We start from the raw sequence: 15,519 nt of genomic DNA, 5'->3' as shown, positions 1-15,519 counted from the left end.
GGAAAATAGGGTTCATTTTAGAGCCAACTCTGGTGGAATAGATATATTGCCCAAAGCAAGGAATATCTCTACTTCAGTATTTTCTATAAAATTCTCTGTGCCAGATCTTGAACTTTAAAAAGTGAATGTGCCCTAAATGATGTTTGCTTACTGTGGGAATTTGCCATCAAGATGAATTATGAAGAGCAATAAACTATTTCACTTGGGAAAACAAGAATAATTAACAAGAAGAAAACCAGTTTCTAGCTCTGATCAGGTCTGGACCAGCTTTCCCTATCCTTACTTGCTCTGCCCATTTTTTCTGACAATCTCCGACCCAATAAGGCAAGCCAATGCTTATAAATTCCCTGGTCCATTCTCCTGCTTTCACCAAGCTATATTCTTTTCTTCATTCGAAAGGCAGTTTCATGCTCAGTTTTTCCAAGACAGCACCCTAAAAAAAGAATGGTATTTCTTTTACCTCTGCTTCTGATTTTTCACATTTGTTTATCAACCGTTTAACATTTTAGTATTTAATGCCTATTTTTTCTATAATTGAGGAATAATCAGTTATTCTCGACATTATCTCCTTAGTACCAGAGCCCCTACTACTAGCACCTTTGAAGCAAAGAATATTTGAACTGGACAAGTCCTTGAAGACCATCTAAGCATTCCTCTCTTTTTACTAATGAGGAAACTAAGGACCTAAGAAGTGACTTAACTGAGGTTTCACAGCTTGACTGCACGGAAGCCAGAGCTCAAACCCAAGTGTTATGACTCCAAGGCCACTGCCCTTTCCACTTCAAAGAATTCATGATACCTTGTATGGGAGAGACCCTTGAGTGTTTCTTGGATATAGAAATTGAATCAATATGTGAGTAGTTGAATGAATGAAGGAAGGAAGGAAGGATGGAAAAAAGGAAGGAATTGAAAGTCCCCAGAGGGAACTATGATTCCACATATTTGTCATATGAGTCGGTATGAGTCTCCAAGAGGAGAAGACTAGGAGGAGCAGGTAGAGTTAATTACAGCTTTAGTTAGAGATAGTTGTCTTCAGGTATTTGAGGGGTTGTAATATGAAGGAAAGAATAGACTTGTTCCATTTGGTACCAGAGGGCAGAAGAAAGAACAAGGGGCTGAAATGGTAAAGAGGTTTATTGAGGCTCCATGTCAGGAACAACTTCTTCATACTTTAATAGTCCCCAAATGGAATGAGATGCCTCTGAAGGTGATGGGTTACCCCTCCATGGAGTTCTTCAAGTAGAGGATAGATGACCATGTGTTGGGAATGTTAGAGTGAAGATTCCTTTCATGGATGGGCTAGATGAGATGGTCATCGAGGTCCTTTCCAAATCTCAAAGTCCATGATTCCATGATACTGTTTGCACTGAAGATGGTATCCAGAGAAAGCTCAATACAGATTAAGATTTTCCTTCCATCCAGCAGCCTCTTACTGAATAAGGACAAATATCTATTATCATGTTCACAAACGTGTCTAGGAAGCACACTCCCTAAATCCAAATGGTAAAATCTCTTCCTTTATAATACAAAGAGTGATATTTAAAAAATTAAATTAAATTAAAATGAGTTTCTTACATCCATCAGCAAAGGAAGCCGTGTAACCCTCTGCATGGGGAGAATGAGGAAAGAGATCATGGGTAAATTCCTACACTCTTCTTGGGATTCAATCCGAGATAATACTTCCTTAAAAGATGGATTAGTTGTTCTGAGAAGGGAGAAAAACAAAAACAAAAACCATTTTAGAAGATTATTTGCTATCCATTTTTACTTTATCTCCTCAAATAAATAGCCAAATAGGAATATATATGTGACAAAGTGAAACAGTTTCTCATTCATAATGAATTTTAAAATCTAAAATCCCCACAATGCCAAAGTAGTTAATGCTAAGACTCTCAAAACAGAATAGCACAGAACATGATTTTACGGAAGCTTTCATAGGCTATAAGTCTAGGGAACACCAAAGCTGACCACAAGACATAAACAGTCAGCAGAGTGGTACCTTTGAAGATACCCATGAAGATTAGCACTGTGCTCAATGTAAACACTTCCCCCTCCCCCACTTATTCTAAATTAGCACCAGCCAGGCCCATTTCCTAACTGGTCCCTACCTAGAGGTGAATTCCATTTATATTGGGAAGAATAACTTTTTTTAAAGCAACTCCTCCCAAATTTGTATTTGCACTGATATAATATTTCAATCCACAGTTTCGCTCCTGCTCCAGAGAACCAACATACGTGAAGAAAGAAGATGGCCTAATAGATTCCCAACATATGGAAGAAGAGCCTCAGGCAGCCAGTAGGCTTCTGATCCTCCTACCATCCCCACGATAACATTTCAAAGACTGGGATGCTCTCAAAGGTCTTTCTTCTAATTCTGTGTATCGCCAGAGCTAAGGACAGTGCCCGGCACATAGTAGGTGCCTAATAAATGCTTATTAACTGGCTGACCAGTCTGTCCTACAACTGGTGAAAGAGACCAGGAGAAAAGCAGAGGATGAGAACCCTACTACACATTTAACAAACTACAAGCTACTTGAAGGCACAGACACATGCATTAGTTCTCTTTGTATAAATGTTTGCTCAATGAATGAATGAGTACTAATAACTCATGCTTTAAGATTTCTCAGCATACACTATATTCTTTGATCCTCATAAAAACTCTGTGAGTTAGATGATATTATTATCTCTGCTTTACAGATAAATAAATTGAGGCCAAGAGAAAACAAGATTCAACAGGAAGCCTTTTATAGTGGCTAGGGTGTTGAACTTGGAACTTATGTGACCCTGGGCAAGTCACTTACATTTTATGGGCCTCAGTTTCCTCATCTGTAAAATGAGGGGGTTAGATCTGATGACCTCTAAGGTTTCTTCCAATTCTCAGTCTCTGAATCTATGATCCTAAACATCGGGTCTGACAATGCACAAGATAGCAGATTTCCTAGTCTTCCTGTTATGACCAGGTGAGGATGGTGCAGAGAGTCGGGAAGTGGGGGGAATGCTGATTATGGGAATTCCCTCTTTGAAAAAAAAAAAGAACAATGATATTCCTTGTTAAAGTCTATTAAAAATTAAAGTGAGAAATTTCTGGCATAGTAGATTAAACAAAGCTAAATGCAAAGCTTCCAGGTGGAAGCTTTCTAACTATAATACTGAAGCTGAGCCCCAAAGGAAAGAGGAGAAAATGCATCTCCCTCTCTTCTCCCTATTCAGTCACTTGCTAAACTTCCTTCGCTTCCCTCTCTTCATTCTCTTTCATTTTTTATTCTTCCAAGGGGTGGCTCTCTCGGGAGAGGACAGGCAGATATACTCTCAAATAAAGGTGATATTTTCCTTAAGTACCGTTATTTTTTTTTAAAGTAAAACTTCATTTTGTTTGATCTGCTTTGAGCTGGAATAATGCATTTATACAAAGAAACAAAAAACTCTAACTATGGGATTAAAAAATAAATCATTTTTACTTTATTGGATGAAGCATCAACTATTTTTAATTTTTTAAAAGGATTCAAAAATATAAACCATATTCAGCAGAGGAAAAGAGACATGTTATCATAATGAAAGAAAGACTTGTAGTCCAGAGGCCTGGGTTTAAAAGCTTGCTCTGACACATTAAAAAATATACAATTTTTCCTCAAATTTCCAATATTTCTATGGGATTTTAAGCTCTCTCTTTCGTACTAGCTTCAACGAGACATGGTGGGGGGAGGGTTAGGAGAGGGGAGCGGCACTTAGACAAGTCATTAGAATTAAGGTCAGGAAGCATAGCAATTGATTTTCCATGCAGAGCTTTGAAATGATTTTGGGAGAATCTCCTTCTTTGAGTATGGTGGTTGTTTGGGGCTGATTCCAGCCCTCCCCCTCTCCAAGGACAGCTTCCGGCATATGAAGAGCCAGAGCCAGCCCTCCCTACCAAAAGGGGCTCCTTTATCTCCATGTAGGGCCCCTGCAAGATAATCCTCATACCCACCCACCGCACACACCTGGTCTGCATGGAAGCTTGCCAGAACCCTGTGCTGTGGAAATCAAACGCCCAGGATCCTGGGAGAGAGCATGCTGACAGATTAATCCTGGCAGCACTCTCCCAAAAATGGGGCTGGAGGCATGCGCATCTGAGATTCAAGTCAAGGGACAGAAGCCAAAGTGTGGCAACGTTTCCTTGTGCAACCATCACCAGGCCCCTGAGAATAACATGATAAAAACCTTTGCTAAAGAATGACGAGGGAGACCAGGAGGGAGGGCAAAGCCAGAGCTCTCATTAGCTGGGCTGGGGGAGTCATCTGTTTACACGTGCATGAATGCACAACTGAATCGTATGCAGCACTTCCTCGGGATAACAGAGTTTTTTGAAAATCAAGAAGTGTTTTATTTTCCCCCACTGCCTCCCATTCAAGTCAACTGAATTGAAACAATACTTCCCCTAAGCCCATGCAATTGAATATAATCTATTAGGTGATTGATATGTTCTTCTTGCCCCTAAAGCAACAGGTATAGGAGAGAAGCAGTATGATGGAATAAAAAAAAATATGGGGGTCAGAGATCTGAATTCAAATTCTGACTTGGCCATTTGCCTTTGTGTGACTTTGGGCAAGTCATTTAGAGTATCTGGATTTGGATTTCCTTAGCTATAAAATGAGGGGGTTGGCCTTAGTGATCTCTTAAGAGCCCTGCCAGCTCTAATCTATTAGCCTATAATATTGAAGACGGGGCATAAAGAATTGTGAAAATTAGAGCCACCTAAAAATGCACTGGAAGCCTTGAGAGGGCTCTCCCTTACCAGAGCAGACTGCATGACAACTCCTCCAAAAGGTGTAGAAAGGATGGATTAAACTATATGGCCCTCGAGGTCCCACAGCAGAAGGAACGGGGGACCAGGAGTCAGGACATCAGGGGTGTCGTCCTGCCTAGTACTAGTCAAAATTGTTTTGTTCCACTCTTGTGGTCTTCATTTTCCAGTTGCAGAATGAGTGGAGTGGACTGAATGATTTCCAGGATGTCCTCCTCTCTGTGATTCCATAATATATTATTAGAAGCTATTCTCCTTCCTCTCTAGATCTCCTACTGGGATACCTTCTCCTTACTCTCTTGTCATCTCACAACTACCTTCCTGCTCTAGAGAAACTCCTAATCTAGATTCATGCTCACCTGATTAGTAAATACCTCTCTCAAACCAAGATATCAAGGAAGAGTTCCAGCTAAGTTTCCCCTCATTTTTGACTCTGGCCATCTCCCCCTCCTTTGTCCTCATGGGGATACCTTTTCTCCTACCCTGTTCCCCCAAGTTCTGGGACCATGAACCATGACCTAATCGACTTCATTGTTCCTGGATGGGGTGTGCTAATTTATTCCCCCAAAGCCCCACTTCCCATTCCTATGACTTTTCAGACAAAAGTCTCTGTGCTTTATCTCCCCCAGGAGAATATAAACTCCTAGATCATGGACTGTTTTCGCTTTTGGTACTGTATCCCCTTTAGTTAGCACAGCCTTTGGCACATAATCAGGATTTAATCAATGATTTTCCATTCATCTATTCATTCATGTTTCACACCAAGAGGTGGATTCTAAAATATACAATTCTAAAACCAGTGTAGTTCCCCTCACTCACTTTAGACTTTTAAAACTAGATCACCGTTTTGCAAATACAACAAACGTTACTTACATTAATTTTTGTAGAGTCCGTTGCTGGTAGACTTCATTTGTACAGTATTTTATATATGGATCAAATGTGGATGTTGTATGTTTTTCTACAATGTCACTTATATCATCTAGGAAGATATTATTTTGGTGTCTTTCTTCTAATTCCTTAAAGAATCTGTGAAAAATAAAAGCATTTACATTTTACTTTGTTTTACTTGGTATATTTGAGAAATGATAATATGCTTTTTATAGAAACTGAAAGTTTCTTCTTATGATATCTTGGGTGTATTTGACAAAAGAAATCTATAGGACTGGGAAAGCATGGAAAGTTTCTGAAAGGTGAGTCAACAGACAATATGGGACTTCTGACTAGCATTAAAAAATACAGAATTTAGGGCAACTTCAAAAATGAATGACCAATTCTAGGCCTATATTGTGAGGAAGTCAAGGACAGAGGAGGCACCACCATATGCATCAAAAGTATTCCTAGCAGCCCAGTTCATTGTGGTAGAAAATAATTAGAAAAATGTAGGTGCCCTTGACTAAGGCTAAGCTAACTCTGGTGTGTGAATATAACAGAATATTATGGTGTCTTAAGAAATTATGAATACGAAGAATTCAGAGAAAAACGCATGAGAAAACTAGTATAAACTGATGCTGAGTGATGGAAGTAGAACCAGGAAAATAATATACACAAAGCCTACAGACATGCAAATGGAAAGATCAAAAGAAGCAAACTGAATATTGTGTAATTACAACAGCCAAGCTTAGCCCAGAACAAGAGGTGAGAAAGTCTACCTCTCTCCCTTCTTGGCAATGGAACGCGGGCATGAGATGCTCCATCAGGACAGATGGGCATCTGTCCCAAAACTGAGGCTTAGAGAATTGCTCAGGGTGTTGAGAGCTAAACGGACAGGCTAGGATCACACAGCCAGGGGGTATCAAGGTCAGGTCTTGAATGCAGGTCGACCTGATGGCTGGGCTGATTCTCTAGTCAGCCAATAAATACCTAAGTGTTTACTGTGTGTCCAGGACAATGCTAAATTCAGAGCATCGCACAGAGAAAGGCAAAAAGAGTCCCTGTCATCAAGGAGCTCACTTTCTGATGTAAAAAGAGATGAATGTGGAAATAAATCTCATGCATACAAGACACATATAGAGCAGATGGAAAGTGACCTCAGAGGGGAAGGTACTAGCAGCTGCGGAGGTTCTGCAACAGACTTGCTATAGTAGGTGGTGTTCGACCTAAGTCTTGAATAAAACTTCAAGGGGAGTTTTCAGGAGAAACAAAGGAAACTCAGGGAAGGTAAAAGGTAAAAAATGAGAAAGAAGAGCATGCCAGGCTTGGAGGAAGTCCACCACAAAGATACAGAGAAGGAAGATGGAGGGAATCTCTAAACAGTAGGCCAGCCTGCCTCTCATTATGGCACATACACATATGAACAGAACCAATTTCATTATGTATAAGAAATCGTATTTATCAATTGGGTTACCCTTATGTACCTTATGACAGGTAATGATACATAGTGACTCCCCATAGCCTCCAGGACCACATACAAAAAGCTCAGCTTGGCATTCAAAGCCCCTCATAGCCTGGCCCCCTCCTACACACCCCTACACAACATGTGCTCTTCTCTTCAGTGACACTGGCATCCTGGCCGTCCCACAAACAAGACTCTCCATCTCTCAGCTATGGGCATTTTCTCTGGCTGTCCCCCTGCTGGAAAACTCTCCCTTCTCCACTCTGACTAGTGCCCTCCCCCCTCCCTGGCTTCCTTTAAGTCCCAATCAAAATCCCACCTTCTCCAGGAAGCATTCCCCAACTGCTCTTAGTTCCAGTGCTTTCCCTCCGTTAATTGTTCTCTACTTATTATCTATATAGTTTGTAAATATTTGTTTGCATGTTGTCTTCCCCATTAGAGTGTAATTTCCTTGAGGGCAGAGAGTATCTTTTACCTCTTTTTACATCTTCAGAACTTAGTGGAGTGCCTGGCATATGGTATGTGATTAATAAATGTTTGCTGATTGACTAAATGCTATATACCTGTGCTTCTATCATTATGGATATTTATCACTCCCTCTCTTCTACTGTGGGGTTTTGGAAGACTGGGAGTATGTGAAGCTTTGTAACTTCCAATGACCTAGCACAGTGCCATGATTCACGCATAATTGCCATTGATGGTAAATCCAAATCCTTGGAGTGATTTTTATTTTTTCCTATCAAAACTCTATCAGGGGTTGGCAGATGACGGCCTGTAGGTTAAATCCAGTCTGCTACTTGTTTCTGGATAGCTTACAAACTAAGAATGGTCTTTACATTTTTAAATGAAGTATTAAAAATAAATAAAATATTAAATTGTAAAAAAAAACTTTCTTAGCTTTGGCCCATAAACCATAGTTTGCTGGCTTCTTTTCTAAATAATCATGGCAGCCTACCAGGACTCTTTAGAATGGGCATAACACTAGACCTTGTCTCCATTTTCAAGATTGTATCATCCAAAGTGATGGATGCTGATCTCAACCCAATGGTATGCCTTTACCCTTCCAGCCATCTTTGGCTTGAAGGCCAGGTGGAGTTTGTTTGTGGTGGTAGTCATTTAAAGGTCAGATTATCAAATCAAAGGATTCCTCACACTCAAGGTTGACCTTCAGTCAGAAAGAGACATCTGGTCATTCCTGAGCTCCCATCAGCTTGCTCTACCAGCCTGTTTCAAAGATCCTTTCCACTACTGATGGTCTACATGGTCAGACATAGGGTACCAGTCAATGCACAAAAGATTTAGCCCTTGATTTAAAAAAAAGTCAAACACATCATCTATTTTTCAACTCTAGTCTTCTTGCTCTAAACTACAAACCCAATGCTTAACACTTCAGGGCTGTCCATACAAAGTCAACCCTTGTTTGCTTCTGGTTTTCTCCACACCTCTGTCTATTCCCAAACCATGTCTCTCTCCCACTCCCACACGTATCAACACTCTCCTACTCCCTCTGCTAAACAATAGTCACGGCTACAAGAACAGAGGCAGACAGAAGCAGTGGTTCCTTCTTGCTTTCACTCATGCATGACATTTCCATCTCTTGACTGCTTCCTTTTGTAGAAGCTGTCACTCATAACTGGAATGCGTTTCTTCCTCACCTTAAGCTCTTAGAAAACTTAATTTTCTACAAAGCTTAGCTCAAATGCCATCTTCTATCTGAACCCGCTGTTGGTGTCTTCTTCCCCCAAATTACCTTGCATTCATTTACAGATTTTGTACATATTATTGATACATGAATATAATATCTCCCCCTAAATGTAAGCTCCTTGAGGGCAGGGACTGTTTCAATGACATCTTTGTATCCCTAAGGCCTAGCAAAATGCCTGGCGCACAATAAGTGTGCTTGACTATATATGCAGTTACTGTTCACTGGTGCTAGGGAGGATATTTACAGGTGATGTGAGGCAAGAGACTGAAGGTTGCATTGGAAGATTGGAGGTGACTAGAAAATCCTTTCCTAGAGATCACCCTAGAACTACTCTGTATTGATGTCTTTTTATTTACACAGTAAAGAGAAAATATGGTTTTATGAACGTAAACCAGAAAAGACCCATGTAGTGCCAGTGGAAAAGATGTAACAGTTCTCTTCTAAATATATACTCTCTGCTGGTGTGAGGATGTCATTGCCCTAGGCTTGGCTTTCCATTAGCCACCAAATGGAAGCCCCAGCCCCTGCTTCCTAACAAGGCACCACAGGCCTCCTGCTGTCTTCCTTCTTGCCATGGGCAATTCCATATCTTTATATATCTCTTAAATAGTAAGTGTTTCATGATTCCAAGGAACAAACTAATTTTGATTCTTTTGGTTTTCAGACATATGCAGAATAGCTATAAACGTTATTATTAAGCTTCATGTGGTTTTAAAGATAAACCCTTAGAGGAATGAAATAGCAGATAATTATTTAGTCATCAACTCTTTTGATATGTAAAATTTTCAGTTATGAATATTACAAATACATATCTTAGTGGCCAAGCTCTCCTGCTAAAGGAATTTTAAGTACTTGTCTCTAGCTCACTACCAATAACCAGAAAGAATGCAGCTACCACACCAAAAACAACAGTAACTTGGCTTTTCTCTTTGTAAAAGGAAATTTCATTTACTAGTACAAAAAGTTTGCCAGAGTATGAAATAGAAATCAAGCATCAATGAAATAAATATTTTCCACTACTTATGTAATTAAAATATAAACCAAACCAATCCTATTCTACTTCACTTGAAACACTGCAGTGAAAAAAAAAATCTTGATGCTGAAAGACTCTAGACACATCAACAAATTCATATTATCATATGATCTGTATGATGACAGAAAGAGTATTGCTGGCAAGAGGAGGTATTATTATTTTGGAAACCAGGAACGGTGGAGATTTAGGCCAGAGTCTATTATCCACTCACTTGAAGAAGTAGGGGCCCGCAGATAAAATCTAAGTTAATTTGTAAAAACCTTTGGCTTTTTGGAAAAACAAATAAGCAAAAAAACCCCCAAAACCCAAACTCAACAACCAACCAATAACCAGTGGATGATTCTCCACCCATAAAGAATAGGGCCTTAAAACTTCATAAAACAAATCTAAGTAGGAGCAACAAACAATCACTCTTATGGTAGCCTGGTGGTTTTCCTGCCCTAGTGGCTACAAATTCCTTACTGTATTCCCTTGATACTCCAATCTCCAAGAACCTCCAATACCATGCGGCAAGAAGGGAGCCTCCAGGTCTCAAAGATTTGGCCGGAGAAGCTCAAGCTCTGATGGGTCCTACCATTCTGTAGAGAACAATGACACCGGTGTGCTAATGGACACCATGTTTATTGTCTGAGAACCAGCCTAGCAAACTTCCAAGAGCATCATCACTGGATTGGCCTCAGGGCTCCACACTCTGATAACAGCAGGTCAACAGACCAGTTTAGGAGGGACTGCTTTGTTTTTGGTCTTAGTATCCCGAGCACCTAAACACTGTGCTTCGCATGTAGCAGACATTTAACAAACACCATTGAACTGAATGGAAAGCATTGTATAGTGCAAGGGGGTAGGGGATTTGTAATGTGGGTCAGGGCCCACACTGATAAAATCAGGAACTCTTGCAGCTAGTCATCTAGCATATGCTTCTAGGTGTACAAATATAGATCTTCTGTTGTCTCCTCCAATAGACTGTAAGCTTTTTGAAGGCCGGAAATTTGATTTTTTTTTTTTGTGTTTGTGCACCATGTATGAGCTCCCAACACTCAGAAAGTCTTAATAAACATTGATTGATTGGTTAATTCACTTCTCACCTTATATATATAATTTATGCCTAATAGTTTGAATCAGAATACCAGAATATTATTGTGGTGGGGGGAAGGGTTAGCAGTTTTATGTCTTCCTCTACCAAAACAGAAAAAACACCACCACCACCATCTCTGCTTCATCTCTGCAGCCTCATTTTCATTTTCCTCCCATTAACGAGACCTCAAAAGGCACCTGTATAGGGTTTTGGAGAGCGTTTAAGAGATGCCTTGTTTACTTTGTCATTAGGAGCTTGTACAACTCAGATGCAACATCCTCTCCACTTAGGTTACATTGAAGAATCTTTCTTTGAAAACAAACAAAACACAGTTGCTTTTCTAGAAGAGCGATAAAACAAGCTTCCCAAGGAAATTTTTAAAAATAAAATATCTAATTTCAGGAAGTTTTATTTTTCCTAATTGAGAACATCAGAAAACTCTAATTTTTATACCTTAGAATTATTAAAGATAAATTCTAGGTAAAAAGTAAAATTTTACTCTCTGTAGAATCACATTATTAGTGACATTTATTTAGAAGAAATATACATATATAGTCTACATATCCCTGTCCAAAGCATCCAACAGGTCTGTTTCAATCTAACTCCCACCATCAACCCCTGCCCCTTTACCTCCATGCCATAAGAAATATTGCATCTGGGAAGAAAAAAAAGAATTTACATGATAATTTTGTGGCATATTTAAAATATTAAGTTGTGCATAGTAGATTTGTAGTTTCATGTGCTATCATCTTTTATTATAATATGTTATGGAACAAATTGTAAGTGACATATGAAGAAACTACATCCAGAGAAAGAACTGATAAATAGAAGTATGTATCGAATAACCTTACATGTGTACCTATTTGTGTCTAATGGTAGCGATTTCTGGGTGGTGGGGGGGGTGCGGCGGGGAAGAAAAAAATAAATTTACCTGATAATTTTGTTGTATGTTTGAACAGAATAGCAAGTTATTCATAGTGAATTTGCAGTTTCATGTACAATCATCTTTTTTATTGTATTATGTTATGGAAATGCTTGCTTTATTCCAGAAATTAAAAATAAAATAAAATAAATACTATATTTCATAAAAGGGCTATTGGAAATTCCCTCAAAAAAATGATGACCACCTCAAAATTAGAAGTCGTAATTATCCTCACTTCCTCCCCACAGAAATCTTGGACTCCCCTACCTCCCAACCACCAGGTGAACCCCTCATACTGCCCATCGATAGACCTCCACCCAGTAGTGTGCTGGTAAATGTTTAACAACTAGCTCTCCAGGAAAAAAAAATGCAGTGCAGGGCATATTTTTAAATTCAGTCCACATTATTAACTTTTTCTCCATCATCTTCTTACATCTAAATAATCAACAAAACAACAAATCAGCCTTGATTTGTAGCATTTAGCTATTTCCAAGGTGTAAATGTTCATGAAAATTTAACATTCTGCTGGCGAGCTGGGACAAGATGGTTCTAGAACACCACGGCCTCCTCCTCCCTTCCTAGCCACCAGCTCTAAGCCATACCACAGTCCGAGTAGCCCTGTCTCCCCCTCAGCTCCCTTTAATGTGTTGTCTTCCCCTTTAGAATGTAAGTTCATGGAAGGCAAGAACTTTCTTGCTTGCATCTGAATCTCCGCTATTTGCTTATATTTGTATCTCCAGCACAGTGCCTGGCAACTAGTAAGTATTTAATAAATCGTCATTTTATTACTTACCTACTTACCTACTCTATCTATCTATCTATCTATCTATCTATCTATCTATCTATCTATCTATCTATCTATGTGTCTGTCTGTGTATCTATCTATACGCCCATTCATCTATCAATCAATCTTTTCACCCATCCTTTCTATCCATCCATCTATCTACCCATCCATCAATCTATCTATTAATCCAACTATCCACCCATCCATCCATCTATCTATCTATCTATCTAACTATCTATCTATCCATACCTATCATGACAAATTCATTTTAAACCAATAAAATGCCTTCAGAGGCTAACATGAAGTTATCTGGTATTTGAGTTTATTTGACCAAATAATTCCACTGCAGTGGAAAAAGCCCTGAATTTGGAGTTGGAGGAACTGGATTTAAGTTTTGATTCTATTCTGACAATCCCTTGTCTGGGTCTCAGTTTCCTCATCTCTGGGGATGAGGGGATTTGATGAGATAGATCAGTGATTGCTCAGGGCCTTTCCAGTCATAATGCTTTGGTCTCATCCGATCCTGTACTAATGATACACAGACTTGTCGGTAAGTCATTTCAGTCATGCCCGACTCTTCATGACCCTGTCTGGGGCTTTCTTGGCAGGGATACTGGAGCAGTTTGCCATTTCCTTCTCCAGCTCATTTTACAGATGGGGAAGCCAAGGCAAACAAGGTTGAATGACTTGCCCAGGGTCACATAGCCAGTAAGAGTCTGAGACAGATTTGGGTTCAGGAAGAAGAATCTTCCTGACTCCAGACCCAGCATCCTATCCACTGCACCACCTACCTGGCTACCAATGGACTTAACAACATATTTATATTCAATTTTCAACTACCTATTTAATAAAAAGAGAATGCAATACCTGCAGGCATGAAATAGCTATAAGACAGAAATTCCACCCCAGGTTGTGCTCTACTACTCAGGCTCTAAACAGCCTTAAGCAAGTCAAATTGCCCATGCCACATAAGACTGTCTTCTCTTTCTGGGCCTTTTTCCCATCTATAAAAGGAAAAGGTTGAAGTAGATGACATCCAAGTTCTCTTACTGCTCAGGCTTTGAACCTTTGCTATTAAATTTGTTCTTGGGCCCTAGAAAATAATTCTACTCCCCAAGACCAAGTCTTCTTCTAATTTCATATTGGAAGTAGCAAAGTGACCCTGGGAAACTCACTTACATTTCCAGGTCTCAGTTTCCTCAGCAGTGAAATAAGGGCTTTGGTCTCAATGACCTCTAAAATTCCTTCCAACTCTTAACCTCTGATTTTAGGATTCCATCTCAAGATACATAGGTCCGTGAATCCATGATTATTTAAACACAGATATGCTCTGGGCCAAGCGTTTTAGCCTTTTCCGCAAAGGACAACTGAAAAATAGACAGGTTTGGGCTTTCTTTTAGCTTGTTTCCTACTCTTGAATAAAGGAAACAAATCTTTTTAAGAGACACCAACGCCTATAGAAAGCCTTTCCTGATTTTCCCCCCAGCTGCCAGAGCCTCCTTGACAAAATGACTTAACATTTATTTTGCATATAATTATGTGTATATGTTGTCTAGAGAGAAGGAACACTCCCTGAGTACAGGGTCTGTTTTACTTTTGTCCCCAGTGCTTAACCTAGTGTCTGATTCATAATTGGTGCCTAATAAATGCTCACAATGGATTAAATGGGTCTATGATCCTATGACTGAGTCTGGTGTCTTTTCCCAGTACCACATTGCATCTGGACTTTCTAGAGGTCTGATTAGGCATGGTCACTCAAGGCTTTGTTTTATTGCTAAAATTATCTTAAAATTAGCCCAGACATATAAAAACCTTAGGAGTAAACTAGCAAATTAAAAATCTGTTATTATATTCATGTCTTAGAATCAAATATGCAAAGTACTCAGTATCTGTCCTTCATTAGATTGCTCCCCTTTGACAGAAAGAAAACCAAGCTGTAACAGTCTCCATGTTTCTCTAAGCAATTAACTATAAACTTTGCATAGATAAGACATTCTCTTACAGAATTTTTTTTTTAAAGTCCAACTCCAGATGATCTGCAAATGTGCCAGTATCATCATACCTGCTCAGGGAATCTGCTGATTATGTAATTCAGTTATTTCAGAAATGAATTTTCCAACCAATATCCAAAAAGAATTCCCAAACAATTTCATGTCTGGTTATAACCCAATACTACCCCTGACACATTGCCTGGCACATAGGAGGTGTACAAAGAATGACTGATTGATTGACTGGGGGGGGAAGGACGGTGAATTCTACTTTGGCAAGAGAACAAACAGCTTCAACTAGTCAATCAGAGAGACAGAGACAGAGACACAGAGAGAGAGAGAGGGGGAGAGAGGGAGAGGGAGAGAGAGAGAGAGAGAGAGAGAGAGAGAGAGAGAGAGAAGAAAAGAAAAAATTCTGATCCAGTGAGTATACATTCTTGTTCAGCCATGCCCAACTATTTGTGACCTATTTGGGTTTTCTCAGCAAAGGTACTGGAGTGGTTTGCTATTTCCTTCTCCAGCTTGTTTTACAGATGAAAACTAAGGCAAACATGTTGAGTGACTTGCCCAGGGTCACACAGCTAGTAAGCATCAGCCACATTTGAACTCAGGAAGATGAGTCTTCCTGACTCCATGCCTGTGCTGTCTAGGCACTAGGGCACCACCTAGCTCCCCTGTTTACTGTGTGTCCTATGTGCTTAACTCCATGCTCCACGCTGTGATATCTACCAAAAAAATGGGCTTCCTGGCCTCAGGCAGCTTCTTCCTCCACTGCTGTCTCACAGAGGATAGCCATCCAGAAGGTCTGACCTCACTCAGCCTGAGCGCCAACAAAAAGACTAAAACTTGGACCAGAAAAGAGGAAGAAGGCCAAGATGATTTTAGCAAGCAAATTAAACC

The 15,519-nt window shown here is 39.7% G+C and overlaps 1 protein-coding gene across 1 annotated transcript in view; it reads right to left on the bottom strand.

The window, feature by feature from the left end:
• The window catches only part of ARHGEF26 (Rho guanine nucleotide exchange factor 26), a 133,322-nt gene that overhangs the window by 50,280 nt on the left and 67,523 nt on the right, over positions 1 to 15,519 (bottom strand). Inside the window, exons 6-7 of the mRNA XM_036754579.1 lie at positions 5,654 to 5,806; positions 1,576 to 1,705 (exon numbers count right to left, since the gene is read on the bottom strand). Coding sequence (XP_036610474.1) covers positions 1,576 to 1,705; positions 5,654 to 5,806 — 283 coding nt within the window. The remainder of the gene's footprint in view (positions 1 to 1,575; positions 1,706 to 5,653; positions 5,807 to 15,519) is intronic.

The sequence above is a fragment of the Trichosurus vulpecula genome, chromosome 4 (genome assembly GCF_011100635.1).
Source record: "Trichosurus vulpecula isolate mTriVul1 chromosome 4, mTriVul1.pri, whole genome shotgun sequence".
Lineage (NCBI taxonomy): Eukaryota > Metazoa > Chordata > Mammalia > Diprotodontia > Phalangeridae > Trichosurus > Trichosurus vulpecula.
Note: the sequence above shows the minus strand (reverse complement) of the source record. Positions and strands in the feature narration are given on the sequence as shown.